Source organism: Daphnia pulex, chromosome 9, assembly GCF_021134715.1.
Source record: "Daphnia pulex isolate KAP4 chromosome 9, ASM2113471v1".
NCBI classification, from domain to species: Eukaryota; Metazoa; Arthropoda; class Branchiopoda; order Diplostraca; family Daphniidae; genus Daphnia; species Daphnia pulex.
This window is the reverse complement of record NC_060025.1, coordinates 2476952-2503339: the sequence shown is the minus strand read 5'-3', so window position 1 is coordinate 2503339 and position 26388 is coordinate 2476952. Positions and strand designations below refer to the sequence as shown.

The window sequence follows — 26388 nt, the reverse complement described above, 5'->3', positions numbered from 1 at the left end:
ATACTTGACTTGGTCAAATTGCCATACGTATTTAAACGTATCAGTCGGGATATACTCCCCAATTTTGTATAAAAACGGGAACACATCAGACTGAAATTATCAGTTTCCCAACTGTTTTCAGCAAGTTTACTACTACTCCAAAATGAAAGTAGGAAATCTTTTTTAAAAACGTTGTTTCGTAAAACGCATTACCTTATACATGGCGTCTAACTTTCCATATTTTATTAGTTTTTGATCCTCGCCGCCCTTTTCGCTGTCGCTGCCGCCGATTCTTACAGGTCAGCCGAATACGCTCCCAAGTACGAAGCTCCGGCATACAAATCTACATATGAAGCCAAATACGAGGTGAGTTTGATTCTATAATAATTAAATTAGCGAAACATAAAAGTTTACTTTCACGAATGAATATTTTTTGAAGACTCCCCAACCTTACGACTTCAGCTGGGCCGTCAATGATTACTACAACGACTACGAACACTCTGAGAAGAGTGTCGACGGCAATGTCGTAACCGGATCATACCGCGTCGTCCTTCCCGACGGCCGCACCCAAATTGTCACCTACAAGGCCGACAGCTACGGATATGTCGCCGACGTCAAGTACACCGGTGAAGCCAAGTATCCCGAATACGTCGAAAACAACTACAAAGCTACCACCTACTCCGCCCCAGCTTACAAGCCCACCGCTCCCACCTACTCCGCTCCTGCTTACAAGCCCACTGCTCCCACTTACACCGCTCCCACATACACTGCCCCGGCCAAAAAGGGTCCCACCTACACCGTCACCGCTCCCACATACTCTGCCCCGGCCCCGGCTTACACCGCCACTCCGGTCTACAAAGCCCCCGCAGTCCAGCCCCAGTACTAAATTGATTGATTGAAACCGCTGAAATGTGTGTATCTAAACTTATTATTTAATACAAAAATTCAATTCGATCAAAGTACTACCATAAATATTTTAATTATGGAAGCGCTAAAATATTCCTGGATTCTCGGTTCTGTTTTACAAGAGCAAGGAATTCTTCTTCCTTGCGGAAATTGAATGGCCGGAACCGTTTGGGATGGATTGGATCACCATAAGTTTAATACCCAGATAGAAATCGATAACTACGTCTACCCAAGAAGTAAAAAAAATGCGATTACTTGATCTTCAGAAACACGACGCACAAGAACTGAATTCAGAATACGGAAACACGAATTAGAAAAATGTGGTGGCCTTGAGTGAAGCGCTTCGTGGTCAGCGACTTCGGCATGAAAGTGTCTATGGAAGTCCTATAAGAGGAAGAAAACAAAATTATGACACCGTTAAAGCAAATTACGTACACGCAGCAAACAAAAGTTTCGTTCTGCTTCGGTCAACCAAAAAATTTTGAAAATTTCTTTAACATAAACCAAGTGCTGAGATGACCGAGGATCTATTATTTTGTTTTGCACCAGGTAGTGAGAAAAGCAGGCATTGAAAACTTAAGCACAAGTCATTAATCTCCAATTTTCTCGAATGCTGGAACATATGGTCAAAAACTGTGTTACTTGCCAACAGTCCCACAGTCATCGTCACTAACGTCGACAATTGACATCTTCTCACTGGTTCCCGGTTTTCTTATAGAGCAGTGACACTTTGTTGCCAGATGAAGGACTACAGTCAGTGTTGGTCTATATGAGATTGGAAATTTACTCTTAATAACTATTTGGGTGAAACAATATGTACAGCAGTCCAGCTTCAGCTGTTAGTGTTGGCGTAGATGACAATGAATGTTCGATTTCACTCTCAGGGGTGCTACAAGAACAAAGTCAACTTCAACAATCACATTGTAACTTTTGAGATCCAGACGTTACCTTGTTTTTGTATTTGAGTCAGCATTTCTCATAGCACTCATAGTCAGCATGGAGAAAATAGAAATCCAGCACAACTGCTCCTTGTACTGGAATTTTGGAGGACCTAGTGCACCTATAGTTCCTGGACTGCTTCTTGCACAAATGTAATTTGGTAATCCTGTAAAGGTTAAAACATTTCCTTCACTTGACTGCTTTGTTTCAAGACAGGCAGCACCAGCAGATGAAACATTGACTAAGGCAAACGAGAAAAAACAAGAACACAGACTTTTTGTCAAATGCTATTACACTCACGATTACAACGTTGAAAACTCTTATTTATACTGAGTCAGTGAATTGGAAGTTTGGAACTTGGAATATGGAAATCTAGCCAACAAAATTGGCAACAATTCAAAGTATTTGAGAATAACTTTTCCTTTAGGACCTATCCCCTTTTAATGTTTTAAAACAAATTTTTTACAAATAATTTTAAAATTTACAGTTTCCTGATTAAGGGAGGATCGGAGGAGGTTTAAGGGAACTCGATACAAACAGAACGCAGACATACGTATGAAATTATGAAGTATAGGCCTAAACTAAGTATACAGTTAATTAAAAGTCTCAATATATGCATACACTACAATCGTACAACAACAACAACTCGACTCGTTTCGAATTCACTTATTCTATAAGGAGAGCTAGTGATAAAGGACGTCATAGTGAGTTGAATACCTATAATTCCAGTGACTCGGATACTTGGCCCCACGTTCCCAAGTTCATTTCTGAGATTTGTACAAATATAGCTAATGCGGATCGACTACCGTAAAGGGACACTCGGTATAACTCAAATGTAATCTAATTCTTTTACTTTGACTGGAAGTGATATAATTGAACGTTGCGCGATCTACATGCATCGATAAAAACATTTCGGCGTAGCACATAGGTTACAATTTGGTTAAGAGACGACAATTGCCCAATCAACAAGAAATAAGATGAACCATGAACCAATCGACAGTTCATCTCGCCTACTATTATACCGCGTTATAACGTACACCCGATAAAGAGCGAAAAAATTCGAAAAGAGCGTGTACCCAGATTGATCGGTAAATTCTCTTGTTTAACTAATTAAATTAGGTTTTTATTCTTGGGCTTTCCTGGCTGTGATCGACAACGCACAACTAACTGTTATGGGGTACGAAATCTACATAACAAATTAAACCGGTTCGGTGTACCATAGTTTTCGATCAAAAGAAGACAATCGCCCAGTTGGTCTAATTAATCAAAAGGTATGAAAAAAAAAAAAAATGGTCTAAACGAGAATAAAAGAGAACGTATCAATGAAGTTGTGACAGTTTTAGGTCATTAACTAAATCCAAATTCCTCTACCAGCCGAGCGACGGGTTCTTTCCAAATTCAAGCTATGATTCCAAATTGGGTACTCAACTGTTTACCGGTTGTCCAATGTTCATCTAAGTTTTCTTTTCACACGAGTTGACGGGTGGGGTCTATTTTGATTTTCGTTTACCTTGACCACTAATTCTTTGCATAACCTCTACCAATCACTTTCGCTGAATGCATAACTTTGGCAAATTGCCATAGTCAAACGTAATCAGTCGGAATGTACTCCCCAATTTCGTATAAAAACGTGAACAGACTGGACTGAAATTATCAGTTCACCAACTGTTTTCAGCAAGTTAACCAATACTCCAAAATGAAAGTAGGAAATATTTTAAAAACGTTGTTTCATAAAACGCATTACCTTATTAAATGGTGTCAAATGTTCCATATTTTATTAGTTCTTGATCCTCGCCGCCCTTTTCGCTGTCGCTGCCGCCGATTCTTACAGGTCAGCCGAATACGCTCCCAAGTACGAAGCTCCGGCATACAAATCTACATATGAAGCAAAATACGAGGTGAGTCTCATTTCATAAATGAATTGAAAGAAACATGGAAATTAACTTTTGCAAATGAATAATTTATGAAGACTCCCCAACCTTACGACTTCAGCTGGGCCGTCAATGATTACTACAACGACTATTCCCATTCCGAGAGCAGCGATGGCAAAGTGACCACCGGATCATACCGTGTCGTCCTTCCCGACGGCCGCACCCAAATTGTCACCTACAAGGCTGACAGCTACGGATATGTCGCCGACGTCAAGTACACCGGTGAAGCCAAGTATCCCGAATACGTCGCAAACAACTACAAAGCTACCACCTACTCCGCCCCAGCTTACAAGCCCACTGCACCCACTTACACCGCTCCCACATACACTGCCCCGGTCAAAAATGGTCCCACCTACACCGTCACCGCTCCCACATACTCTGCCCAGGCCCCGGCCTACACCGCCACTCCGGTCTACAAAGCCCCCGCAGTCCAACCCCAGTACTAATTTGCAAGTTAATTCAAACCACCGAAATGTCTGTATCTAAACTTATTATTTAATACAAAAATTAAATTCGATCAATGAAAGTAGCCTAGTACGTCTATAATCAAATTCTCACGAAATCACATAATTATTTCTGGGTTCCAGAATTTTTTGCCGAAACTTACATTCAAATGTTTAGAAATTTACATCGAAATGTCACGTGAGTACGGATAATTTTGATTAGCCGATAAAAAAAGAAAATGATCATGAATGGGAAAAGCAACCAAGATGTGACTGGGGTGCGGCTTGCGAAATAATGTGAGAAAATGTAAGAAAAACAAAAAAGATGAACCGTAAAGGAATTCAAAGAAAGGAAAATCTTAGGTCCAAAACAATAGTAAGACGGAACATTTTCAGTGAAAAAAAACAAACAAACAAACATTCGACCATCAGTGCGCTTGAATTTCAGCTATCTGTCAAATTTACGTTAGTTGTGTTTGTTTACGAAAAATCTCACTTTCTTCCAACCCTCATTTCTAAAGAACAAAAATATCAATCCGTTGATTAGTTCAATCGAAAGGGTAACTCAAAACAGCTCTTTTCTCCACCCAATACATATTTTCCATTGGAATAACGTCCCATCCCATCTAAACCCATACGAATTATTAGTGATTGGTAACCGCGAAAACAGCCGATCTGCCGATCACTACTCTTCCCTTTGCAAAACGTTCGTGGGAGACTCACAATTTAAATTTCGAATGTGTCGTTTACCTATTGGCCAGATTTAGGTTTGTTTGCTTTCAAAATCAAAAAAGCATATTACAATTTTTTGGACTCAGTTGAACACTATACCACACAGAAGGTATCTTCCATTTCTTTTAGGTGCCTGTTCTATAGCCACAAAGATACAATCAAACGACTCAAAATTTCTATTCAGACTTATCTTTAAATATTTTAATTCTTACCGCAGACTCTGCAGTTCCTAAATCGTTTACCCGCGATGATGATCCCAAATCTTTGATGATGCAGAACGGGCTCACCAAGTTAGCTCCAAAATCAGGTACAATAGAAACATACACAGGAAACGATACTATAGTCAACATAGGAAAGATTAAAACATTTCAATATTCAATGACAAAAACAACCATATCTAACCTGAATTTAAACCACCGAACGTGGATGTTTTTGAACAGCAAGGAATTCTTTTGTCCTGCGGAAACTGAAGGGCCAGAACCACTCGGAATGGATAGGATTACCACAAGTTCAAAACGCAGATACAATTCAATAACTAAATCACCCAAAAATAAAAAAATGCGATTTCTTAATCCACAGAAACACGACGAACAATAACTGCATTCAGAATACGGAAACAAAAATGAGAAAAATGTCAGTTAAGTGGAAACGCCCTACAAAATTATGAAACGTACAAGAATAGAGAAAAGGCTTCAAATGTAAAAACTGCCATCATGAAATTTATTCATCCAACTGAGCCTTCTTGAGTTGTAAATGAAGAAAGAATAGATGACCTTTAGCATGAAGCGTTTCAGTGGTCATCGACTTCAGCGTGGCTTTGAAAGTGCTATAAGAGCAAGAAAAGAAATAATGACACCGTTAAAGCAAATCACGTTCACGGCATGTACGGCTGCAAACAGAAGTTTCGTTCAGCTTCGGTTAACCGAGAAATGTGGAAAATTTTATTCACATATACCATGCGCTGAGGTGACCGAGGATCTATTATTTGATTTTGCACCAGTTAGTGAGTAAAACAGGCAATGAAAACACATGGACGTCATGGAGAGCTGGAGCGAGTTGGAGACCTATCATTTCGGTGACTCGGTTAATAATTAGTCCCATGTTCCGAAGTTAATTTATGAGATTCGTACATAAGCCTAGCGTTAAGAGACACTCGGTATAATCAAAATTTTATCAAATTCTTTTACTTTGACTGGCAGTGATTTGATTGAAATGCACGAAATCTACATGAATCGATTAAATCATTTCGTCTTAGCACTAAGAAAAAACAATCGCCCAATCAACAAGAGGGGGAATTCCCGTGAAGTTTTTGAAACCAGGATAAAAGAGAACGTCAAAAATGTTCTTACAGTTTAAAAGGACATTCATCAAATCCAATTTCCCTATAAGTCGAGCAACGGTATCTTTTTCATTTCAAGTTCTGACCCCAAATTGGGTTTCAACCTGTTATCGGTTGTCCAATGTTCATCAAAGTTTTCTTTTCACACGAGTCGACAGGTGGGGACTATTTTGATTTTCGTTTACCTTGACCACTAAATATTTGCAAAACCTTTACCGATCACTTTTGCTGAATGCATGACTTTGGCAAACTGCCATATTTAAACGTATCAGTGGGAATGTAGGCTACTCTCGAATTTCGTATAAAAACGTGAACATATCAGACTGAAATTATCAGTTCACCAACTGTTTTCAGCAAGTTTACTCCTACTCCAAAATGAAAGTAGGAAATATTTAAAAAACGTTGTTTCATAAACGCATTACCTTTTACATGGCGTCAAATGTTCCATATTTTATTAGTTCTTCATCCTCGCCGCCCTTTTCGCTGTCGCTGCCGCCGATTCTTACAGGTCAGCCGAATACGCTCCCAAGTACGAAGCTCCGGCATACAAATCTACATATGAAGCAAAATACGAGGTGAGTTTGATTCTATAATAATTAAATTAGCGAAACATAAAAGTTTACTTTCACGAATGAATATTTTATGAAGACTCCCCAACCTTACGACTTCAGCTGGGCCGTCAATGATTACTACAACGACTACGATCACTCTGAGAAGAGCGACGGCAATGTCGTAACCGGATCATACCGCGTCGTCCTTCCCGACGGCCGCACCCAAATTGTCACCTACAGAGCCGACAGCTACGGATATGTCGCCGACGTCAAGTACACCGGTGAAGCCAAGTATCCCGAATACGTCGCAAACAACTACAAAGCTACCACCTACTCCGCCCCAGCTTACAAGCCCACCGCTCCAACCTACTCCGCTCCTGCTTACAAGCCCACCGCTCCCACATACTCTGCCCCGGCCCCGGCTTACACCGCCACTCCGGTCTACAAAGCCCCCGCAGTCCAGCCCCAGTATTAAATTGCAAGTAATTGAAACCGCTGAAATGTGTGTATCTAAACTTATTATTTAATACAAAAATTCAATTCGATCAAAGTACTACCATAAATATTTTAATTATGGAAGCGCTAAAATATTCCTGGATTCTCGGTTCTGTTTTAAAATAAAAAGGAATTCTTCTTCCTTGCGAAAATTGGATGGCCGGAACCGATTGGGATGGATTGGATCACCATAAGTTCAATACGCAGATAGAAATCGATAACTACATAGATACCCAAAAAGTTAAAAAAAAATCGATTACTTGGTTCACGGAAAAACGACGACAATGGAAAAAAACTGCATTCAGAATATGGATACACAATTCAGAAAAATGTGCTGGCCTTTAGCGTGAAGCGCTTCGTGGTCATCGATTCGGCATGGAAGTGCCTATGAAAGTGCTATAAGAGCAAGAAAAGAAATAATGACACCGTTAAAGCAAATCACGTTCACGGCTGCAAACTAAAGTTTCGTTCAGCTTCAGTTAACCAAGAAATGTAGAAAATTTCTTTAACATATACCATGTGCTGAGGTGACCCGAGGACCCATTATTTTGTTTTGCACCAGGTAGTGAGTAAAACGGGCAATGAAAGCAACACATGGACGACATGAAAGAGTTGGATGTGGAGATGGGCATGGACGTCATGGAGAGTTGTAGACCTATATCTTCGGTGACGAAGACGAAGCGGTTAATAGTTGGCCCCACGTTCCGCCCTTACGGAAAAATCTCATCAAACTATATGAGAAATCATATGTTTATTAATGACATCAATGATTTTTTAATAATTTTTGATGATCTCATATATTTCTCATTAAATTGATGAGAATTTTCACCCTCATATTTATCATTAAAAGTGTTTAAAATATTTTTGTCTCATTTTATATGAGATATAACCCAATCCGTAGTAAGAAATCAGAAAGAAATCATATAAATTTCATGATTTTACCACAGACTTTTCGCATGAGAAATATGCAAGAAACTGGTGATAATTAACCATAAATATCATGATATTTTCTTAAAATGAATCAGTAATATATCATGTATTCTCAGTTTTTAATCATTAATTTCTATTGGTATTTTGTAATGAGATACTTGTATAAAATCATGTGGAAATCAATAAAATGTCATGATTTTCCCGCAGTTTTTTTCGCATGAAAAATCTGCAAAAAATCAGTGATTATTAAGCGGGAATATCATGATATATTCTTATAATCAATAAGTAATTTGTCATAAATTCTGAGTTATTAATCATTAATTTCTATTGATGTTTTGTCAAGAGATTCTTGTATAAATTTATGTGAAAATCAATAAAATCTCATGATTTTTCCGCAGTTTTTTCGCATGAAAAATCTGCAAAAAATCAGTGATTATTAAGCAGGAATATCATGATATTTTCTTATAATCAATAAGTAATTTGACATAAATTCTGAGTTATTAATCATTAATTTCTATTGATGTTTTGTCAAGAGATTCTTGTATAAATTCATGTGAAAATCAATAAAATCTCATGATTTTTCCGCAGTTTTTTCGCATGAAAAATCTGCAAAAAAACAGTGATTATTAAGCGGGAATATCATGATATATTCTTATAACAAATAAATATTTTATCATATATTCTGAGTTATCAATCATTAATTTCTATTGATGTTTTGTATTGAGATACTTGTATAAAATCATGTGAAAATCAATTTTACCTATGACATTATACGATTTTTTTGGTTTTCTTTTATACAGTTTTTTGGCTTAAAAATCATGAAATTTATTATTAAATGTCTATCAGAAATCAGGTAGATTTAGGTGTGAGATCATGATATTTAATTATAATTATTTTGTATATTATCATTTATTAAGAGCTTTTTATCAATAATTTCTCTAATGCTTTATAGTGAGATTTTTCATTAAAATCATGTGAAAATCAGTTCCCACTAAGGAATCAAAAGATTTTTTGGTATTATTTTCACCCAATTTTGGGCTTTAAAATCTTCAAATTCATAACAAAAAGTCAGTAATAATCAGCTACAATTCAACAGATCAGATGTGAAATTATAACTATTTAATCGTCAATATTTTCTTATGTTTTGTAATGATGTGTGAAAAATCAAGGGAAAATTTCTACATATATGACATCAAAATATTTTCTTGTATTCTTTTAATACAATCCTAAAAATATCCGTTAAAATCAGCAAATAAGTATATAGGCCTACCTGGAATGAAATATTCTGACTTTAAATTCTTTTTGGACTTTTACATTTTTTATTTTTTACCTTTCGTAAATATATGGTAGCTATCTAATTCTCACAAAAATTACACGATGTTTTTATAATCACAAGATAGGCTGGGATAACTATTTTTTTTAACGCGCTAAGTAAATTTGAGTGAAAGTTCTATTTTACTCTGGTGTGTTTTTTTTTGTGTGAATTATTCTAAGTCCCGAAATCTGGCTTTTATCTAACTAAACTAACCAATTGATTATATGGTATGTCAAAACGCATCATAGAAATTTTTACTAAGTTTTTTCACGCGCTAAGTAAATTTGAGTGCAATTTCTATTTGACTCTGGTATGTGTTTTTTGTGTAAATTATTCTAAGTCCCATAACCCTGTTGTTATATCACTAAACTAACCAATTTATTAATATCCACGTTAAAAAGCTTCAGTTATAATATCAATTGGTGGTGTAGTGGTTAGCAGATTAGCAAGCCACCCTGGAAGTCGAGGTTCGATTCCTGGTCAGGGCAATTCTTTTTTCAATTTATATAATTAAAATCTCATTTAAAAGCGCTCAAATTCTCATTCAAATTTTAGTGAGAAAATCATTAACATTTTTGTGGAAAAAGAGAAATTAAGCGAGATTACAGTAAACCCTCAGTCAGAAATCATTATATTTACGCGACTAATCATTTATATTTAGATGAGAAATAACATAATTCTCACTTTGTTCACATGAAATTAATGATTAACGGCTGATTTTAAACTTGAAAATGTCCCAAATTCTCATCAAAAGTCATCAAATAAATGATATTTTGCTGTTAATCTCACCAAAATATCACGACAAAATGAATGAGAATTAAGGTTATTCTCATGTATTTCTTTATGAGTTTTAATGAGATTTTTCCGTAAGGGCGAAGTTCATTTCTGAGATTCTTACATAAGCCTACCGTTAAGAGACACTCGGTATAATTCAAATTTTATCAAATTCTTTTACTTTGACTGACAGTAATTTAATTTAACGGCGCGAGATCTACATGAATGGATTAAATCATTTTGCCGTAGCATAGTTTAAGACGGTTAAGAAAAAACAATCGCCCAATCAACAAGAGGGGGAATTCCCGTGAAGTTTTTAAAACCAGGATAAAAGAGAACGTCAATAATGTCCTTACAGTTAAAAAGGTCATTAACCAAGTCTAATTTCCCTAAAAGTCGAGCAACGGTATCTTTTTTATTTCAAATTCCGACTCCCCAAATTGTGTTTCAACCTGTTATCGGTTGTCCAATGTTCATCTAAGTTTTCTTTTCACGCGAGCAGACAGGTGGGGTCTATTTTGATTTTGGTCTACCTTGACCGCCAATTATTTGCATAACCTCTACCAATCACTTTTGCTGAATGCATAACTTTGGCAAATTGCCATATTTAAACGTATCAGTGGGAATGTACTCTCGAATTTCGTATAAAAACGTGAACAGACTGGACTGAAATTATCAGTTCACCAACTGTTTTCAGCAAGTTAACCACTACTCCAAAATGAAAGTAGGAAATATTTTAAAAACATTTCTCCTAAAACGCATTACCTTTTACATGGCGTCAAATGTTCCTATTTTATTAGTTCATCATCCTCGCCGCCCTTTTCGCTGTCGCTGCCGCCGATTCTTACAGGTCAGCCGAATACGCTCCCAAGTACGAAGCTCCGGCATACAAATCTACATATGAAGCAAAATACGAGGTGAGTCACATTTAAAAAATTAATTAAAGAAACATGGAAATTAACTTTTGCAAATTTATATTTTATGAAGACTCCCCAACCTTACGACTTCAGCTGGGCCGTCAATGATTACTACAACGACTATTCCCATTCCGAGAGCAGCGATGGCAAAGTGACCACCGGATCATACCGTGTCGTCCTTCCCGACGGCCGCACCCAAATTGTCACCTACAAGGCTGACAGCTACGGATATGTCGCCGACGTCAAGTACACCGGTGAAGCCAAGTATCCCGAATACGTCGCAAACAACTACAAAGCTACCACCTACTCCGCCCCAGCTTACAAGCCCACTGCACCCACTTACACCGCTCCCACATACACTGCCCCGGTCAAAAATGGTCCCACCTACACCGTCACCGCTCCCACATACTCTGCCCAGGCCCCGGCCTACACCGCCACTCCGGTCTACAAAGCCCCCGCAGTCCAACCCCAGTACTAATTTGCAAGTTAATTCAAACCACCGAAATGTCTGTATCTAAACTTATTATTTAATACAAAAATTAAATTCGATCAATGAAAGTAGCCTAGTACGTCTATAATCAAATTCTCACGAAATCACATAATTATTTCTGGGTTCCAGAATTTTTTGCCGAAACTTACATTCAAATGTTTAGAAATTTACATCGAAATGTCACGTGAGTACGGATAATTTTGATTAGCCGATAAAAAAAGAAAATGATCATGAATGGGAAAAGCAACCAAGATGTGACTGGGGTGCGGCTTGCGAAATAATGTGAGAAAATGTAAGAAAAACAAAAAAGATGAACCGTAAAGGAATTCAAAGAAAGGAAAATCTTAGGTCCAAAACAATAGTAAGACGGAACATTTTCAGTGAAAAAAAAAAACAAACAAACATTCGACCATCAGTGCGCTTGAATTTCAGCTATCTGTCAAATTTACGTTAGTTGTGTTTGTTTACGAAAAATCTCACTTTCTTCCAACCCTCATTTCTAAAGAACAAAAATATCAATCCGTTGATTAGTTCAATCGAAAGGGTAACTCAAAACAGCTCTTTTCTCCACCCAATACATATTTTCCATTGGAATAACGTCCCATCCCATCTAAACCCATACGAATTATTAGTGATTGGTAACCGCGAAAACAGCCGATCTGCCGATCACTACTCTTCCCTTTGCAAAACGTTCGTGGGAGACTCACAATTTAAATTTCGAATGTGTCGTTTACCTATTGGCCAGATTTAGGTTTGTTTGCTTTCAAAATCAAAAAAGCATATTACAATTTTTTGGACTCAGTTGAACACTATACCACACAGAAGGTATCTTCCATTTCTTTTAGGTGCCTGTTCTATAGCCACAAAGATACAATCAAACGACTCAAAATTTCTATTCAGACTTATCTTTAAATATTTTAATTCTTACCGCAGACTCTGCAGTTCCTAAATCGTTTACCCGCGATGATGATCCCAAATCTTTGATGATGCAGAACGGGCTCACCAAGTTAGCTCCAAAATCAGGTACAATAGAAACATACACAGGAAACGATACTATAGTCAACATAGGAAAGATTAAAACATTTCAATATTCAATGACAAAAACAACCATATCTAACCTGAATTTAAACCACCGAACGTGGATGTTTTTGAACAGCAAGGAATTCTTTTGTCCTGCGGAAACTGAAGGGCCAGAACCACTCGGAATGGATAGGATTACCACAAGTTCAAAACGCAGATACAATTCAATAACTAAATCACCCAAAAATAAAAAAATGCGATTTCTTAATCCACAGAAACACGACGAACAATAACTGCATTCAGAATACGGAAACAAAAATGAGAAAAATGTCAGTTAAGTGGAAACGCCCTACAAAATTATGAAACGTACAAGAATAGAGAAAAGGCTTCAAATGTAAAAACTGCCATCATGAAATTTATTCATCCAACTGAGCCTTCTTGAGTTGTAAATGAAGAAAGAATAGATGACCTTTAGCATGAAGCGTTTCAGTGGTCATCGACTTCAGCGTGGCTTTGAAAGTGCTATAAGAGCAAGAAAAGAAATAATGACACCGTTAAAGCAAATCACGTTCACGGCATGTACGGCTGCAAACAGAAGTTTCGTTCAGCTTCGGTTAACCGAGAAATGTGGAAAATTTTATTCACATATACCATGCGCTGAGGTGACCGAGGATCTATTATTTGATTTTGCACCAGTTAGTGAGTAAAACAGGCAATGAAAACACATGGACGTCATGGAGAGCTGGAGCGAGTTGGAGACCTATCATTTCGGTGACTCGGTTAATAATTAGTCCCATGTTCCGAAGTTAATTTATGAGATTCGTACATAAGCCTAGCGTTAAGAGACACTCGGTATAATCAAAATTTTATCAAATTCTTTTACTTTGACTGGCAGTGATTTGATTGAAATGCACGAAATCTACATGAATCGATTAAATCATTTCGTCTTAGCACTAAGAAAAAACAATCGCCCAATCAACAAGAGGGGGAATTCCCGTGAAGTTTTTGAAACCAGGATAAAAGAGAACGTCAAAAATGTTCTTACAGTTTAAAAGGACATTCATCAAATCCAATTTCCCTATAAGTCGAGCAACGGTATCTTTTTCATTTCAAGTTCTGACCCCAAATTGGGTTTCAACCTGTTATCGGTTGTCCAATGTTCATCAAAGTTTTCTTTTCACACGAGTCGACAGGTGGGGACTATTTTGATTTTCGTTTACCTTGACCACTAAATATTTGCAAAACCTTTACCGATCACTTTTGCTGAATGCATGACTTTGGCAAACTGCCATATTTAAACGTATCAGTGGGAATGTAGGCTACTCTCGAATTTCGTATAAAAACGTGAACATATCAGACTGAAATTATCAGTTCACCAACTGTTTTCAGCAAGTTTACTCCTACTCCAAAATGAAAGTAGGAAATATTTAAAAAACGTTGTTTCATAAACGCATTACCTTTTACATGGCGTCAAATGTTCCATATTTTATTAGTTCTTCATCCTCGCCGCCCTTTTCGCTGTCGCTGCCGCCGATTCTTACAGGTCAGCCGAATACGCTCCCAAGTACGAAGCTCCGGCATACAAATCTACATATGAAGCAAAATACGAGGTGAGTTTGATTCTATAATAATTAAATTAGCGAAACATAAAGTTTACTTTCACGAATGAATATTTTATGAAGACTCCCCAACCTTACGACTTCAGCTGGGCCGTCAATGATTACTACAACGACTACGATCACTCTGAGAAGAGCGACGGCAATGTCGTAACCGGATCATACCGCGTCGTCCTTCCCGACGGCCGCACCCAAATTGTCACCTACAGAGCCGACAGCTACGGATATGTCGCCGACGTCAAGTACACCGGTGAAGCCAAGTATCCCGAATACGTCGCAAACAACTACAAAGCTACCACCTACTCCGCCCCAGCTTACAAGCCCACCGCTCCAACCTACTCCGCTCCTGCTTACAAGCCCACCGCTCCCACATACTCTGCCCCGGCCCCGGCTTACACCGCCACTCCGGTCTACAAAGCCCCCGCAGTCCAGCCCCAGTATTAAATTGCAAGTAATTGAAACCGCTGAAATGTGTGTATCTAAACTTATTATTTAATACAAAAATTCAATTCGATCAAAGTACTACCATAAATATTTTAATTATGGAAGCGCTAAAATATTCCTGGATTCTCGGTTCTGTTTTAAAATAAAAAGGAATTCTTCTTCCTTGCGAAAATTGGATGGCCGGAACCGATTGGGATGGATTGGATCACCATAAGTTCAATACGCAGATAGAAATCGATAACTACATAGATACCCAAAAAGTTAAAAAAAAATCGATTACTTGGTTCACGGAAAAACGACGACAATGGAAAAAAACTGCATTCAGAATATGGATACACAATTCAGAAAAATGTGCTGGCCTTTAGCGTGAAGCGCTTCGTGGTCATCGATTCGGCATGGAAGTGCCTATGAAAGTGCTATAAGAGCAAGAAAAGAAATAATGACACCGTTAAAGCAAATCACGTTCACGGCTGCAAACTAAAGTTTCGTTCAGCTTCAGTTAACCAAGAAATGTAGAAAATTTCTTTAACATATACCATGTGCTGAGGTGACCCGAGGACCCATTATTTTGTTTTGCACCAGGTAGTGAGTAAAACGGGCAATGAAAGCAACACATGGACGACATGAAAGAGTTGGATGTGGAGATGGGCATGGACGTCATGGAGAGTTGTAGACCTATATCTTCGGTGACGAAGACGAAGCGGTTAATAGTTGGCCCCACGTTCCGAAGTTCATTTCTGAGATTCTTACATAAGCCTACCGTTAAGAGACACTCGGTATAATTCAAATTTTATCAAATTCTTTTACTTTGACTGACAGTAATTTAATTTAACGGCGCGAGATCTACATGAATGGATTAAATCATTTTGCCGTAGCATAGTTTAAGACGGTTAAGAAAAAACAATCGCCCAATCAACAAGAGGGGGAATTCCCGTGAAGTTTTTAAAACCACCCTTACGGAAAAATCTCATTAAAACTCATAAAGAAATACATGAGAATAACCTTAATTCTCATTCATTTTGTCGTGATATTTTGGTGAGATTAACAGCAAAATATCATTTATTTGATGACTTTTGATGAGAATTTGGGACATTTTCAAGTTTAAAATCAGCCGTTAATCATTAATTTCATGTGAACAAAGTGAGAATTCTGTTATTTCTCATCTAAATATAAATGATTAGTCGCGTAAATATAATGATTTCTGACTGAGGGTTTACTGTAATCTCGCTTAATTTCTCTTTTTCCACAAAAATGTTAATGATTTTCTCACTAAAATTTGAATGAGAATTTGAGCGCTTTTAAATGAGATTTTAATTATATAAATTGAAAAAAGAATTGCCCTGGCCAGGAATCGAACCTCGTCTTCCAGGGTGGCTTGCCAATCTGCTAACCACTACACCACCAATTGATGTTATAATTGAAGCTTTTTAACGTGGAAATTAATAAATTGGTTAGTTTAGTGATATAACAACAGGGTTATGGGACTTAGAATAATTTACACAAAAAACACATACCAGAGTCAAATAGAAATTGCACTCAAATTTACTTAGCGCGTGAAAAAACTTAGTAAAAATTTCTATGATGCGTTTTGACATACCATATAATCAATTGGTTAGTTTAGTTAGATAAAAGCCAGATTTCGGGACTTAGAATAATTCACACACAAAAAAACACACCAGAGTAAAATAGAACTTTCACTCAAATTTACTTAGCGCGTTAAAAAAAATAGTTATCCCAGCCTATCTTGTGATTATAAAAACATCGTGTAATTTTTGTGAGAATTAGATAGCTACCATATATTTACGAAAGGTAAAAAATAAAAAATGTAAAAGTCCAAAAAGAATTTAAAGTCAGAATATTTCATTCCAGGTAGGCCTATATACTTATTTGCTGATTTTAACGGATATTTTTAGGATTGTATTAAAAGAATACAAGAAAATATTTTGATGTCATATATGTAGAAATTTTCCCTTGATTTTTCACACATCATTACAAAACATAAGAAAATATTGACGATTAAATAGTTATAATTTCACATCTGATCTGTTGAATTGTAGCTGATTATTACTGACTTTTTGTTATGAATTTGAAGATTTTAAAGCCCAAAATTGGGTGAAAATAATACCAAAAAATCTTTTGATTCCTTAGTGGGAACTGATTTTCACATGATTTTAATGAAAAATCTCACTATAAAGCATTAGAGAAATTATTGATAAAAAGCTCTTAATAAATGATAATATACAAAATAATTATAATTAAATATCATGATCTCACACCTAAATCTACCTGATTTCTGATAGACATTTAATAATAAATTTCATGATTTTTAAGCCAAAAAACTGTATAAAAGAAAACCAAAAAAATCGTATAATGTCATAGGTAAAATTGATTTTCACATGATTTTATACAAGTATCTCAATACAAAACATCAATAGAAATTAATGATTGATAACTCAGAATATATGATAAAATATTTATTTGTTATAAGAATATATCATGATATTCCCGCTTAATAATCACTGTTTTTTTGCAGATTTTTCATGCGAAAAAATTGCGGAAAAATCATGAGATTTTATTGATTTTCACATGAATTTATACAAGAATCTCTTGACAAAACATCAATAGAAATTAATGATTAATAACTCAGAATTTATGACAAATTACTTATTGATTATAAGAAAATATCATGATATTCCTGCTTAATAATCACTGATTTTTTGCAGATTTTTCATGCGAAAAAACTGCGGAAAAATCATGAGATTTTATTGATTTTCACATGAATTTATACAAGAATCTCTTGACAAAACATCAATAGAAATTAATGATTAATAACTCAGAATTTATGACAAATTACTTATTGATTATAAGAATATATCATGATATTCCCGCTTAATAATCACTGATTTTTTGCAGATTTTTCATGCGAAAAAAACTGCGGGAAAATCATGACATTTTATTGATTTCCACATGATTTTATACAAGTATCTCATTACAAAATACCAATAGAAATTAATGATTAAAAACTGAGAATACATGATATATTACTGATTTATTTTAAGAAAATATCATGATATTTATGGTTAATTATCACCAGTTTCTTGCATATTTCTCATGCGAAAAGTCTGTGGTAAAATCATGAAATTTATATGATTTCTTTCTGATTTCTTACTACGGATTGGGTTATATCTCATATAAAATGAGACAAAAATATTTTAAACACTTTTAATGATAAATATGAGGGTGAAAATTCTCATCAATTTAATGAGAAATATATGAGATCATCAAAAATTATTAAAAAATCATTGATGTCATTAATAAACATATGATTTCTCATATAGTTTGATGAGATTTTTCCGTAAGGGCAGGATAAAAGAGAACGTCAATAATGTCCTTACAGTTAAATAGGTCATTAACCAAGTCTAATTTCCCTAAAAGTCGAGCAACGGTATCTTTTTTATTTCAAATTCCGACTCCCCAAATTGTGTTTCAACCTGTTATCGGTTGTCCAATGTTCATCTAAGTTTTCTTTTCACGCGAGCAGACAGGTGGGGTCTATTTTGATTTTGGTCTACCTTGACCGCCAATTATTTGCATAACCTCTACCAATCACTTTTGCTGAATGCATAACTTTGGCAAATTGCCATATTTAAACGTATCAGTGGGAATGTACTCTCGAATTTCGTATAAAAACGTGAACAGACTGGACTGAAATTATCAGTTCACCAACTGTTTTCAGCAAGTTAACCACTACTCCAAAATGAAAGTAGGAAATATTTTAAAAACATTTCTCCTAAAACGCATTACCTTTTACATGGCGTCAAATGTTCCTATTTTATTAGTTCATCATCCTCGCCGCCCTTTTCGCTGTCGCTGCCGCCGATTCTTACAGGTCAGCCGAATACGCTCCCAAGTACGAAGCTCCGGCATACAAATCTACATATGAAGCAAAATACGAGGTGAGTCACATTTAAAAAATTAATTAAAGAAACATGGAAATTAACTTTTGCAAATTTATATTTTATGAAGACTCCCCAACCTTACGACTTCAGCTGGGCCGTCAATGATTACTACAACGACTATTCCCATTCCGAGAGCAGCGATGGCAAAGTGACCACCGGATCATACCGTGTCGTCCTTCCCGACGGCCGCACCCAAATTGTCACCTACAAGGCTGACAGCTACGGATATGTCGCCGACGTCAAGTACACCGGTGAAGCCAAGTATCCCGAATACGTCGCAAACAACTACAAAGCTACCACCTACTCCGCCCCAGCTTACAAGCCTACCGCTCCCACCTACTCCGCTCCTGCTTACAAGCCCACTGCACCCACTTACACCGCTCCCACATACACTGCCCCGGTCAAAAATGGTCCCACCTACACCGTCACCGCTCCCACATACTCTGCCCAGGCCCCGGCCTACACCGCCACTCCGGTCTACAAAGCCCCCGCAGTCCAACCCCAGTACTAATTTGCAAGTTAATTCAAACCACCGAAATGTCTGTATCTAAACTTATTATTTAATACAAAAATTAAATTCGATCAATGAAAGTAGCCTAGTACGTCTATAATCAAATTCTCACGAAATCACATAATTATTTCTGGGTTCCAGAATTTTTTGCCGAAACTTACATTCAAATGTTTAGAAATTTACATCGAAATGTCACGTGAGTACGGATAATTTTGATTAGCCGATAAAAAAAGAAAATGATCATGAATGGGAAAAGCAACCAAGATGTGACTGGGGTGCGGCTTGCGAAATAATGTGAGAAAATGTAAGAAAAACAAAAAAGATGAACCGTAAAGGAATTCAAAGAAAGGAAAATCTTAGGTCCAAAACAATAGTAAGACGGAACATTTTCAGTGAAAAAAAAAAACAAACAAACATTCGACCATCAGTGCGCTTGAATTTCAGCTATCTGTCAAATTTACGTTAGTTGTGTTTGTTTACGAAAAATCTCACTTTCTTCCAACCCTCATTTCTAAAGAACAAAAATATCAATCCGTTGATTAGTTCAATCGAAAGGGTAACTCAAAACAGCTCTTTTCTCCACCCAATACATATTTTCCATTGGAATAACGTCCCATCCCATCTAAACCCATACGAATTATTAGTGATTGGTAACCGCGAAAACAGCCGATCTGCCGATCACTACTCTTCCCTTTGCAAAACGTTCGTGGGAGACTCACAATTTAAATTTCGAATGTGTCGTTTACCTATTGGCCAGATTTAGGTTTGTTTGCTTTCAAAATCAAAAAAGCATATTACAATTTTTTGGACTCAGTTGAACACTATACCACACAGAAGGTATCTTCCATTTCTTTTAGGTGCCTGTTCTATAGCCACAAAGATACAATCAAACGACTCAAAATTTCTATTCAGACTTATCTTTAAATATTTTAATTCTTACCGCAGACTCTGCAGTTCCTAAATCGTTTACCCGCGATGATGATCCCAAATCTTTGATGATGCAGAACGGGCTCACCAAGTTAGCTCCAAAATCAGGTACAATAGAAACATACACAGGAAACGATACTATAGTCAACATAGGAAAGATTAAAACATTTCAATATTCAATGACAAAAACAACCATATCTAACCTGAATTTAAACCACCGAACGTGGATGTTTTTGAACAGCAAGGAATTCTTTTGTCCTGCGGAAACTGAAGGGCCAGAACCACTCGGAATGGATAGGATTACCACAAGTTCAAAACGCAGATACAATTCAATAACTAAATCACCCAAAAATAAAAAAATGCGATTTCTTAATCCACAGAAACACGACGAACAATAACTGCATTCAGAATACGGAAACAAAAATGAGAAAAATGTCAGTTAAGTGGAAACGCCCTACAAAATTATGAAACGTACAAGAATAGAGAAAAGGCTTCAAATGTAAAAACTGCCATCATGAAATTTATTCATCCAACTGAGCCTTCTTGAGTTGTAAATGAAGAAAGAATAGATGACCTTTAGCATGAAGCGTTTCAGTGGTCATCGACTTCAGCGTGGCTTTGAAAGTGCTATAAGAGCAAGAAAAGAAATAATGACACCGTTAAAGCAAATCACGTTCACGGCATGTACGGCTGCAAACAGAAGTTTCGTTCAGCTTCGGTTAACCGAGAAATGTGGAAAATTTTATTCACATATACCATGCGCTGAGGTGACCGAGGATCTATTATTTGATTTTGCACCAGTTAGTGAGTAAAACAGGCAATGAAAACACATGGACGTCATGGAGAGCTGGAGCGAGTTGGAGACCTATCATTTCGGTGACTCGGTTAATAATTAGTCCCATGTTCCGAAGTTAATTTATGAGATTCGTACATAAGCCTAGCGTTAAGAGACACTCGGTATAATCAAAATTTTATCAAATTCTTTTACTTTGACTGGCAGTGATTTGATTGAAATGCACGAAATCTACATGAATCGATTAAATCATTTCGTCTTAGCACTAAGAAAAAACAATCGCCCAATCAACAAGAGGGGGAATTCCCGTGAAGTTTTTGAAACCAGGATAAAAGAGAACGTCAAAAATGTTCTTACAGTTTAAAAGGACATTCATCAAATCCAATTTCCCTATAAGTCGAGCAACGGTATCTTTTTCATTTCAAGTTCTGACCCCAAATTGGGTTTCAACCTGTTATCGGTTGTCCAATGTTCATCAAAGTTTTCTTTTCACACGAGTCGACAGGTGGGGACTATTTTGATTTTCGTTTACCTTGACCACTAAATATTTGCAAAACCTTTACCGATCACTTTTGCTGAATGCATGACTTTGGCAAACTGCCATATTTAAACGTATCAGTGGGAATGTAGGCTACTCTCGAATTTCGTATAAAAACGTGAACATATCAGACTGAAATTATCAGTTCACCAACTGTTTTCAGCAAGTTTACTCCTACTCCAAAATGAAAGTAGGAAATATTTAAAAAACGTTGTTTCATAAACGCATTACCTTTTACATGGCGTCAAATGTTCCATATTTTATTAGTTCTTCATCCTCGCCGCCCTTTTCGCTGTCGCTGCCGCCGATTCTTACAGGTCAGCCGAATACGCTCCCAAGTACGAAGCTCCGGCATACAAATCTACATATGAAGCAAAATACGAGGTGAGTTTGATTCTATAATAATTAAATTAGCGAAACATAAAGTTTACTTTCACGAATGAATATTTTATGAAGACTCCCCAACCTTACGACTTCAGCTGGGCCGTCAATGATTACTACAACGACTACGATCACTCTGAGAAGAGCGACGGCAATGTCGTAACCGGATCATACCGCGTCGTCCTTCCCGACGGCCGCACCCAAATTGTCACCTACAGAGCCGACAGCTACGGATATGTCGCCGACGTCAAGTACACCGGTGAAGCCAAGTATCCCGAATACGTCGCAAACAACTACAAAGCTACCACCTACTCCGCCCCAGCTTACAAGCCCACCGCTCCAACCTACTCCGCTCCTGCTTACAAGCCCACCGCTCCCACATACTCTGCCCCGGCCCCGGCTTACACCGCCACTCCGGTCTACAAAGCCCCCGCAGTCCAGCCCCAGTATTAAATTGCAAGTAATTGAAACCGCTGAAATGTGTGTATCTAAACTTATTATTTAATACAAAAATTCAATTCGATCAAAGTACTACCATAAATATTTTAATTATGGAAGCGCTAAAATATTCCTGGATTCTCGGTTCTGTTTTAAAATAAAAAGGAATTCTTCTTCCTTGCGAAAATTGGATGGCCGGAACCGATTGGGATGGATTGGATCACCATAAGTTCAATACGCAGATAGAAATCGATAACTACATAGATACCCAAAAAGTTAAAAAAAAATCGATTACTTGGTTCACGGAAAAACGACGACAATGGAAAAAAACTGCATTCAGAATATGGATACACAATTCAGAAAAATGTGCTGGCCTTTAGCGTGAAGCGCTTCGTGGTCATCGATTCGGCATGGAAGTGCCTATGAAAGTGCTATAAGAGCAAGAAAAGAAATAATGACACCGTTAAAGCAAATCACGTTCACGGCTGCAAACTAAAGTTTCGTTCAGCTTCAGTTAACCAAGAAATGTAGAAAATTTCTTTAACATATACCATGTGCTGAGGTGACCCGAGGACCCATTATTTTGTTTTGCACCAGGTAGTGAGTAAAACGGGCAATGAAAGCAACACATGGACGACATGAAAGAGTTGGATGTGGAGATGGGCATGGACGTCATGGAGAGTTGTAGACCTATATCTTCGGTGACGAAGACGAAGCGGTTAATAGTTGGCCCCACGTTCCGAAGTTCATTTCTGAGATTCTTACATAAGCCTACCGTTAAGAGACACTCGGTATAATTCAAATTTTATCAAATTCTTTTACTTTGACTGACAGTAATTTAATTTAACGGCGCGAGATCTACATGAATGGATTAAATCATTTTGCCGTAGCATAGTTTAAGACGGTTAAGAAAAAACAATCGCCCAATCAACAAGAGGGGGAATTCCCGTGAAGTTTTTAAAACCAGGATAAAAGAGAACGTCAATAATGTCCTTACAGTTAAAAAGGTCATTAACCAAGTCTAATTTCCCTAAAAGTCGAGCAACGGTATCTTTTTTATTTCAAATTCCGACTCCCCAAATTGTGTTTCAACCTGTTATCGGTTGTCCAATGTTCATCTAAGTTTTCTTTTCACGCGAGCAGACAGGTGGGGTCTATTTTGATTTTGGTCTACCTTGACCGCCAATTATTTGCATAACCTCTACCAATCACTTTTGCTGAATGCATAACTTTGGCAAATTGCCATATTTAAACGTATCAGTGGGAATGTACTCTCGAATTTCGTATAAAAACGTGAACAGACTGGACTGAAATTATCAGTTCACCAACTGTTTTCAGCAAGTTAACCACTACTCCAAAATGAAAGTAGGAAATATTTTAAAAACATTTCTCCTAAAACGCATTACCTTTTACATGGCGTCAAATGTTCCTATTTTATTAGTTCATCATCCTCGCCGCCCTTTTCGCTGTCGCTGCCGCCGATTCTTACAGGTCAGCCGAATACGCTCCCAAGTACGAAGCTCCGGCATACAAATCTACATATGAAGCAAAATACGAGGTGAGTCACATTTAAAAAATTAATTAAAGAAACATGGAAATTAACTTTTGCAAATTTATATTTTATGAAGACTCCCCAACCTTACGACTTCAGCTGGGCCGTCAATGATTACTACAACGACTATTCCCATTCCGAGAGCAGCGATGGCAAAGTGACCACCGGATCATACCGTGTCGTCCTTCCCGACGGCCGCACCCAAATTGTCACCTACAAGGCTGACAGCTACGGATATGTCGCCGACGTCAAGTACACCGGTGAAGCCAAGTACCCCGAATACGTCGCAAACAACTACAAAGCTACCACCTACTCCGCCCCAGCTTACAAGCCCACCGCTCCCACCTACTCCGCTCCTGCTTTCAAGCCCACTGCACCCACTTACACCGCTCCCACATACACTGCCCCGGCCAAAAAGGGTCCCACCTACACCGTCACCGCTCCCACATACTCTGCCCCGGCCCCGGCTTACACCGCCACTCCGGTCTACAAAGCCCCCGCAGTCCAGCCCCAGTACTAAATTGATTGATTGAAACCGCTGAAATGTCTGTATCTAAACTTATTATTTAATAAAAAAAATTCAGTTAGATGAAAGAAATTAATAATTAATTAGTACATTAACCCTGTGAAAACTACAATATATCTGGATTCTAAAAATTATTTCTTGTTCAAGACTGCCATTAAAATGTTAAGAAATTTGCATTTGCATTAGTCCAGGATATCTACCGACTGACAGCACTAAAAATTATACTACAGCTGATTAATCCGTTTCACTGTTCGCAACAAGGATTGGATAGTATTCAAAGGATTGGTATCTACACTGTGCCTCGAGCTAATTCAAAGACGTTACGGTACTGCCCTGGCAACGGTCAAATCTCAACCTATTTTTTCGCAAGGATTAGGTGGAGCCTTCCTCTGGGACATAATCTAGGACGACTTAAAGAATACTTGTGGTATGGATTCAAGCCCACTACAACGGCCATCTACAACATTCTGATAAATGATACTAATCGTTCTTAGACGATAAGGAATCCTTTAGCGAATAAGTTTTAAAATAAATTAAAGTAGGTGTAAGTAATATTTGTAAAATTCCTACCACATACTTAGCAGTTCGTGCAAAGTTAAACCATGGAGATGATTCCCAATCTTTGGTGATGCAGAGCGGGCCCACTACGTTTGTCATATGAACACAGTATCATGAGTTCATGACAGTATGGCCGAAACATCCATAGGGTACCAGTCAGAATAGGAAAGATTCAAAGACAAAAGACAGCGGGGGAAATAAAGGAACAATTTCAAAACTATTGGGGACTCAATTAAATTAAAATAAATATTGAAACTGACCTGATGAAATAAAATTATACGCCGAGTCTTTCGAGGGTGTCGTTACCAAGGCCGAGTTTGCTAGGCAAAGGTTGTCAGTACTGCGAATAAGAAAAATTCCGCTTGCCGTCTCTTTGTGCTAATAAAATAAACTACAAAAAAAAAGAAAAGTGTATATTAATAAATGCAAAAAAAGATTTTGGTTTTGCACTTATAATTAAAATACAAACAATCAATCATGTCTTACCCAATAATGTTGTGCTCTTGAGGATTGTAGATTTTTGTATTCCATCTGTTGATTGAAAAAGATCCGAGTCACCTACATCCAATTTCCTTTCGAACACAACTTGGTGCATGTAGGCAACAGCTGGGTTGTCTGAAAATATGAAATCCTACTATTAATGGGAAACATTTTAGTGTAGCTTCTGCAGTTCGTTCAGTGATGTTGACAATGAGTGCTCAAGTTCCCTCAACAAAATGTGTTCTTCATTCTTCATTTAAAGCGGTCAACTTCAGCACTCAGCATTCAATCTTATCGAAGATCCTAGTTACATTTGAGCTAAGTGTTGAACATTGATCTGGTAAAGGTACCCTTTGAAAAACTCTTTCCTAGTTGTTTATGTCTGATCATGATGATCTCCTTGATCTGATGTAAAAAGGAAATATTACCTTAGTTAAAGCCACGTGTTAAGGGTATCCATCGCCGTGGATAACACAGGAATATTTGGGCAATCGTGAAACAACATCAGCATTTAGTTGCAATTGACTCTTTTTGAATTATTATTGAAACCAGACATTGCAATTAGTCAAACTATTATCTAAAGCCACCATACGATGGACTAAGAAAAGTAAGAATTGTCTGAATGAATTGAACTAAAAATGCTCGAGCAGATGATGATGACTGGCAGACAGACTGACGGCTGCTGTTTGTCCGAACTTTCGTGAAAACTGGGCATTAAAAATCTGTGCACTGATGCCAGTTTATGAATTGAAGATGTCGATTTGATTGAAACGCCGCATTTATTACATTTTGCGAAAAAAAAACACCTGGATGACTTTTTGAGAAATAGAAAAAGCGGGAAAATTTGAATATCTGAACTGATCTACAAATAAGGCTACCTCCCTTCCGGAGTAGAAAGCTCAGA

At 37.3% G+C, this 26388-nt stretch overlaps 5 protein-coding genes and 4 long non-coding RNA genes across 29 annotated transcripts; 5 read left to right on the top strand and 4 right to left on the bottom strand.

The window, feature by feature from the left end:
* Positions 1-76: 76 nt before the first annotated feature.
* On the top strand, positions 77-7365 carry LOC124201766 (cuticle protein 7-like). Of its 6 annotated transcripts, XM_046597991.1 has the most exons (5): positions 77-148; positions 229-345; positions 419-706; positions 743-792; positions 7223-7365. In XM_046597991.1, exons 1-5 carry the CDS (start codon positions 143-145, stop codon positions 7293-7295), a joined length of 534 nt encoding a protein of 177 aa, XP_046453947.1. In that variant the 5' UTR covers positions 77-142; the 3' UTR covers positions 7296-7365. The 6 variants fall into 6 exon arrangements, with proteins under 6 accessions (XP_046453947.1, XP_046453946.1, XP_046453948.1 ...); XM_046597990.1 differs by having other exon boundaries at positions 419-792; XM_046597992.1 differs by lacking the exon at positions 7223-7365 and having other exon boundaries at positions 743-933.
* Positions 3492-4276, top strand: LOC124201770 (DNA-directed RNA polymerase II subunit RPB1-like). Its single transcript, XM_046598004.1, has 3 exons — positions 3492-3526; positions 3606-3722; positions 3794-4276. Exons 1-3 carry the CDS (start codon positions 3521-3523, stop codon positions 4199-4201), a joined length of 531 nt encoding a protein of 176 aa, XP_046453960.1. The 5' UTR covers positions 3492-3520; the 3' UTR covers positions 4202-4276.
* On the bottom strand, positions 3568-6807 carry LOC124201774. Of its 3 annotated transcripts, none has more exons than XR_006877674.1 (5): positions 6692-6780; positions 5605-5756; positions 5333-5527; positions 5143-5267; positions 3568-3699 (listed from the first exon to the last, which is right to left on the bottom strand). It is a non-coding gene; the product is annotated as an uncharacterized LOC124201774 (long non-coding RNA). The 3 variants fall into 3 exon arrangements; XR_006877677.1 differs by having other exon boundaries at positions 5333-5465; XR_006877676.1 differs by lacking the exon at positions 5605-5756 and having other exon boundaries at positions 5333-5465; positions 6692-6807.
* LOC124201773 lies at positions 7307-14334 on the bottom strand. 3 transcript variants are annotated; one of them, XR_006877671.1, is made up of 7 exons: positions 14219-14307; positions 13132-13283; positions 12860-13054; positions 12670-12794; positions 11100-11228; positions 7832-7976; positions 7307-7711 (listed from the first exon to the last, which is right to left on the bottom strand). It is a non-coding gene; the product is annotated as an uncharacterized LOC124201773 (long non-coding RNA). The 3 variants fall into 3 exon arrangements; XR_006877673.1 differs by having other exon boundaries at positions 12860-12992; XR_006877672.1 differs by lacking the exon at positions 13132-13283 and having other exon boundaries at positions 12860-12992; positions 14219-14334.
* LOC124201769 (cuticle protein 7-like) lies at positions 10971-14891 on the top strand. Of its 3 annotated transcripts, none has more exons than XM_046598001.1 (3): positions 10971-11058; positions 11135-11251; positions 11322-11804. In XM_046598001.1, the coding sequence occupies exons 1-3, from the start codon at positions 11053-11055 to the stop codon at positions 11727-11729; spliced, it is 531 nt and encodes a 176-aa protein (XP_046453957.1). In that variant the 5' UTR covers positions 10971-11052; the 3' UTR covers positions 11730-11804. The 3 variants fall into 3 exon arrangements, with proteins under 3 accessions (XP_046453957.1, XP_046453959.1, XP_046453958.1); XM_046598003.1 differs by lacking the exons at positions 11135-11251; positions 11322-11804 and adding exons at positions 14255-14371; positions 14444-14891 and having other exon boundaries at positions 11012-11058; XM_046598002.1 differs by lacking the exons at positions 10971-11058; positions 11135-11251; positions 11322-11804 and adding exons at positions 14114-14177; positions 14255-14371; positions 14444-14891.
* LOC124201772 lies at positions 14833-21896 on the bottom strand. Of its 4 annotated transcripts, none has more exons than XR_006877667.1 (7): positions 21781-21869; positions 20694-20845; positions 20422-20616; positions 20232-20356; positions 18626-18754; positions 15358-15577; positions 14833-15237 (listed from the first exon to the last, which is right to left on the bottom strand). It is a non-coding gene; the product is annotated as an uncharacterized LOC124201772 (long non-coding RNA). The 4 variants fall into 4 exon arrangements; XR_006877670.1 differs by having other exon boundaries at positions 15358-15502; XR_006877669.1 differs by having other exon boundaries at positions 20422-20554.
* Positions 18497-22453, top strand: LOC124201767 (adhesive plaque matrix protein-like). 4 transcript variants are annotated; one of them, XM_046597997.1, is made up of 4 exons: positions 18497-18584; positions 18661-18777; positions 18848-19218; positions 22311-22453. In XM_046597997.1, exons 1-4 carry the CDS (start codon positions 18579-18581, stop codon positions 22381-22383), a joined length of 567 nt encoding a protein of 188 aa, XP_046453953.1. In that variant the 5' UTR covers positions 18497-18578; the 3' UTR covers positions 22384-22453. The 4 variants fall into 4 exon arrangements, with proteins under 4 accessions (XP_046453953.1, XP_046453954.1, XP_046453952.1 ...); XM_046597998.1 differs by lacking the exon at positions 22311-22453 and adding an exon at positions 19232-19366 and having other exon boundaries at positions 18848-19180; XM_046597996.1 differs by lacking the exon at positions 22311-22453 and having other exon boundaries at positions 18848-19366.
* LOC124201771 lies at positions 22395-26120 on the bottom strand. Of its 4 annotated transcripts, none has more exons than XR_006877662.1 (7): positions 25913-26120; positions 25491-25619; positions 25265-25395; positions 25017-25090; positions 23775-23903; positions 22920-23139; positions 22395-22799 (listed from the first exon to the last, which is right to left on the bottom strand). It is a non-coding gene; the product is annotated as an uncharacterized LOC124201771 (long non-coding RNA). The 4 variants fall into 4 exon arrangements; XR_006877663.1 differs by having other exon boundaries at positions 25024-25090; XR_006877665.1 differs by having other exon boundaries at positions 22920-23064; positions 25913-26119.
* LOC124201768 (DNA-directed RNA polymerase II subunit rpb1-like) lies at positions 23646-24514 on the top strand. The gene is made up of 3 exons (XM_046598000.1): positions 23646-23733; positions 23810-23926; positions 23997-24514. Exons 1-3 carry the CDS (start codon positions 23728-23730, stop codon positions 24438-24440), a joined length of 567 nt encoding a protein of 188 aa, XP_046453956.1. The 5' UTR covers positions 23646-23727; the 3' UTR covers positions 24441-24514.
* Positions 26121-26388: the final 268 nt, after the last annotated feature.

Excerpts from the sequence above, each read along its gene's own strand:
- LOC124201766 (XM_046597990.1), top strand. Across the intron at positions 346-418 it reads CATATGAAGCCAAATACGAG|ACTCCCCAACCTTACGACTT; the intron begins GTGAGTTTGATT and ends TATTTTTTGAAG. Across the intron at positions 793-7,222 it reads TACACCGTCACCGCTCCCAC|ATACTCTGCCCCGGCCCCGG; the intron begins ATACTCTGCCCC and ends CACCGCTCCCAC.
- LOC124201770 (XM_046598004.1), top strand. Across the intron at positions 3,723-3,793 it reads CATATGAAGCAAAATACGAG|ACTCCCCAACCTTACGACTT; the intron begins GTGAGTCTCATT and ends TAATTTATGAAG.
- LOC124201769 (XM_046598001.1), top strand. Across the intron at positions 11,252-11,321 it reads CATATGAAGCAAAATACGAG|ACTCCCCAACCTTACGACTT; the intron begins GTGAGTCACATT and ends TATTTTATGAAG.
- LOC124201767 (XM_046597997.1), top strand. Across the intron at positions 18,778-18,847 it reads CATATGAAGCAAAATACGAG|ACTCCCCAACCTTACGACTT; the intron begins GTGAGTCACATT and ends TATTTTATGAAG. Across the intron at positions 19,219-22,310 it reads TACACCGTCACCGCTCCCAC|ATACTCTGCCCCGGCCCCGG; the intron begins ATACTCTGCCCA and ends CACCGCTCCCAC.
- LOC124201768 (XM_046598000.1), top strand. Across the intron at positions 23,927-23,996 it reads CATATGAAGCAAAATACGAG|ACTCCCCAACCTTACGACTT; the intron begins GTGAGTCACATT and ends TATTTTATGAAG.